Source organism: Arachis duranensis, chromosome 3, assembly GCF_000817695.3.
Source record: "Arachis duranensis cultivar V14167 chromosome 3, aradu.V14167.gnm2.J7QH, whole genome shotgun sequence".
NCBI classification, from domain to species: domain Eukaryota; kingdom Viridiplantae; phylum Streptophyta; class Magnoliopsida; order Fabales; family Fabaceae; genus Arachis; species Arachis duranensis.
In genome coordinates, this window is record NC_029774.3 from 22,513,338 (window position 1) to 22,516,402 (window position 3,065).

Sequence of the window (3,065 nt, forward strand, 5' to 3'; positions counted from 1 at the left end):
AAATTCTTATGCACCCATCTGATCAAGAGAAAACCGCTTTTATAACTGAATATGGGAATCATTGCTATAATGTTATGCCTTTCGGTTTAAAGAATGCAGGGGCGACGTATCAGCGACTGATGAACAAGGTCTTTCAGAACCAAATTGGTCGGAATATAGAAGTGTACGTAGACGACATGGTCGCAAAGACAATGGTCGGAAAGTCTCACATCAATGACTTAGCGGAGATCTTTGCGCAAATCAGACGATATAATATGAGACTAAACCCTGAGAAATGTGCTTTCGGTGTTCGCAGAGGCAAATTCCTCGGATTCATACTCACCAGCTGAGGAATAGAAGCAAATCCCGACAAATGTCGGGCCATAATTGACATGAAAAGTCCAACAACACTGAAGGAAGTCCAACGACTAACAGGACGCCTCGCGGCTTTATCAAGATTCCTACCCTGTTTGGCAGTAAAATCTTATCATTTTTTCCAATGTTTAAAGAAGAACCCAAAACATTTTCAATGGACAGAAAACTGTGAAGCTGCATTCCAAAATTTAAAACAATTTCTTTCAAAACCTCCTGTTTTACAAAAACCAAAACCCAATGAACCATTGTCTATATACTTGTCTATTACTGATGTGGCAATTAGTTCGGTTCTTTTAACAGATACAGAGAAGGGTCAGCAGCCGATCTATTTTGTGAGTAAGTCCCTACAAGGTGCCGAGCTTCGTTACCCAAAGTTGGAAAAGCTCGCATTGGCCCTAGTCTTCTCTTCAAGACGACTCCGACCTTACTTCCAGGGACACACCATTATCGTCAGAACTGAACAACCTCTTCGGCAGATCCTTTCAAAGCCAGAATTAGCAGGCCGGCTTATCAAATGGGCCATTGAGCTTTCAGAATTTGATATTCAATACCAGCCAAGAGGATCCGTCAGATCTCAATATCTAGCTGATTTTGTAGCCGAACTTACCCAACCGTTGCAAGAAGAAAAGAACTCGGGCTGGAACTTGTTTGTTGATGGAGCATCAAACCCCCAAGGGTCAGGAGCGGGAATACTATTAGAGGGTCCTGAAGGTATCAACCTCGAACATTCTCTTCGGTTCTCCTTCAAAGCAAGCAATAACCAGGCCGAGTACGAGGCCCTAATCGCCGGGCTCAGGTTAGCAATTGATTTACAAATCACCAGCTTAAAAGTTTATTGCGATTCCCTATTAGTGGTTCAACAAGTGAATCAGGTTTTTCAAACTAAAGATCAAATTTTGTCAAAATACTTAGACATCATTCAAAACCTAAAGAACAGCTTTTCAAAGATAGAAATTCACCACATTCCTAGGGAACAGAATAATAGAGCTGACATCTTATCAAAGTTAGCCACTACACAAGCACACACAACGACATTACTCCAATCAACCCTGAACAAACCGAGCATACATGCCCTGAGCATTTCAAACACTTTATGTACAGACAGTTGGCTGGTACCTTATATACAATACTTAAAATATGGTTCTGTCCCAGATGAGGTTTTAGATAAGAAAAGATTTCGGCGACAAGCCTCTTTTTTCACACTAATCAATAATGTTTTATATAGGCGGGGATTTTCCCGACCACTTCTGAAATGCTTAGACAGGAAAGAAGCCGATATTGCGTTGGCCGAGGCTCATGAAGGAATATGTGGGATACATTCGGGGGCAAGAAGCCTGGCACAGAAAATACTGCGAGCCGGTTTTTACTGGCTGACCATATGGAAAGATAGCAAGGAAAAAGTCCAAACTTGTGATAAATGTCAAAAGCATGCACCATCAATCAACATTCCGGCCGAACAACTTCATCAGTCAGTAATAAGCTGGCCATTCAATCAATGGGGGATTGACATCCTCGGCCCTTTTCCCACCGCGCCTAAGCAACTGAAGTATTTGGTGGTAGCTATTGATTATTTCAGCAAATGGATCGAAGCAGAGCCATTGGCAAGAATAACATCCTCCCAAATGATATCTTTCGTTTGGAAGTATATCATATGCTGATATGGAATTCCAAGACATGTCGTCACTGACAATGGTCGGCAGTTTACCGACCATAATTTTAAACTATTTCTTCAGAACCTAAAGATAAGACAACACTTCTCATCCGTGGAGCACCCACAATCTAATGGCTTGGCTGAGGCTGCCAACAAAGTTCTCTTGCACGCCCTCAGGAAAAAGCTCGACGAAGCAAAGGGACTGTGGGCCGAGCTGATTCCAGAAATACTATGGTCATACAACACAACGGCACAAACGTCAACTAAGGAGACACCATTCCGCTTGGTATATGGGTCAGAAGCAATGATTCCTTTGGAAATCTCACAACAATCTTTGAGAACACAAGTAGAGAATCATGATCAAGCCCGTCAAGCCGAATTAGACTTAGCAGAAGAAGTTCGAAGTACAGCAGCCCTCCAGCACCGAGCTTTACAGCTACAACTGGGCCGAAGATATGCAAAAAAGGTGCTACCAAGAACATTCAACATCGGCGATTTGGTGTTAAGGAAAACTGAAGACGCTCGCCGACCATCGGCCCATGGAAAGTTAGCAGCGACATGGGACGGCCCCTATCGAATAGTAGAAATCCTCGGAAGAGGAGCTTACAGGCTAGAGCAGCTGGACGGCACTAAGATACCAAATACATGGAATGTCAGTTCTTTAAAGCAATACTTCAGCTAGAACAAAGCAGAGTGTTGGTACTCTTTTTCCTCACTTGAGATTTTTCCCAGAAGGGTTTTGCTCAAGGAGGTTTTAATGAGGCCAACCTACCAGGATTGAAAATGTAAGGTACTGCTATGAACAAATTTTAAATGCAAACATTTTTAACACATTCTGTTTAAACAAATTTATAACTAAATATTACGAGGAGTTTATCATCAAATGACTCCCTTCACAGACCAAACCAAAATACAGTTCAAACCCCACTAATGGGTACCAGACAAAGTAATTGGGATCATCCAAAACCTAATTACACAGATCACTAAACAAAAAGGAAATTGATCCTTCTAAGCAAAAGCAACACCATAAAATACCACACAGATCGGCTACTTAGCCAAA

General features: G+C 42.0%; 1 protein-coding gene across 1 annotated transcript; it reads left to right on the forward strand.

Annotated features, from left to right (window-relative positions):
* Positions 1-371: 371 nt before the first annotated feature.
* Positions 372-2,687, forward strand: LOC127745461 (uncharacterized). The gene is made up of 4 exons (XM_052258195.1): positions 372-1,150; positions 1,580-1,826; positions 1,931-1,996; positions 2,088-2,687. The coding sequence occupies exons 1-4, from the start codon at positions 372-374 to the stop codon at positions 2,685-2,687; spliced, it is 1,692 nt and encodes a 563-aa protein (XP_052114155.1).
* The last annotated feature ends 378 nt before the right edge of the window (positions 2,688-3,065 follow it).

What these genes read in the sequence shown, in the direction of transcription:
- LOC127745461 (XM_052258195.1), top strand. Translation starts at nt 372, where the DNA reads ATGAAAAGTCCAACAACACTGAAGGAAGTCCAACGACTAACAGGACGC. An exon ending in GCCCTAATCGCCGGGCTCAG is followed by an intron (nt 1,151 to 1,579) that starts GTTAGCAATTGA and finishes TGTTTTATATAG; the next exon opens with GCGGGGATTTTCCCGACCAC. An exon ending in ATGATATCTTTCGTTTGGAA is followed by an intron (nt 1,997 to 2,087) that starts GTATATCATATG and finishes CTATTTCTTCAG; the next exon opens with AACCTAAAGATAAGACAACA.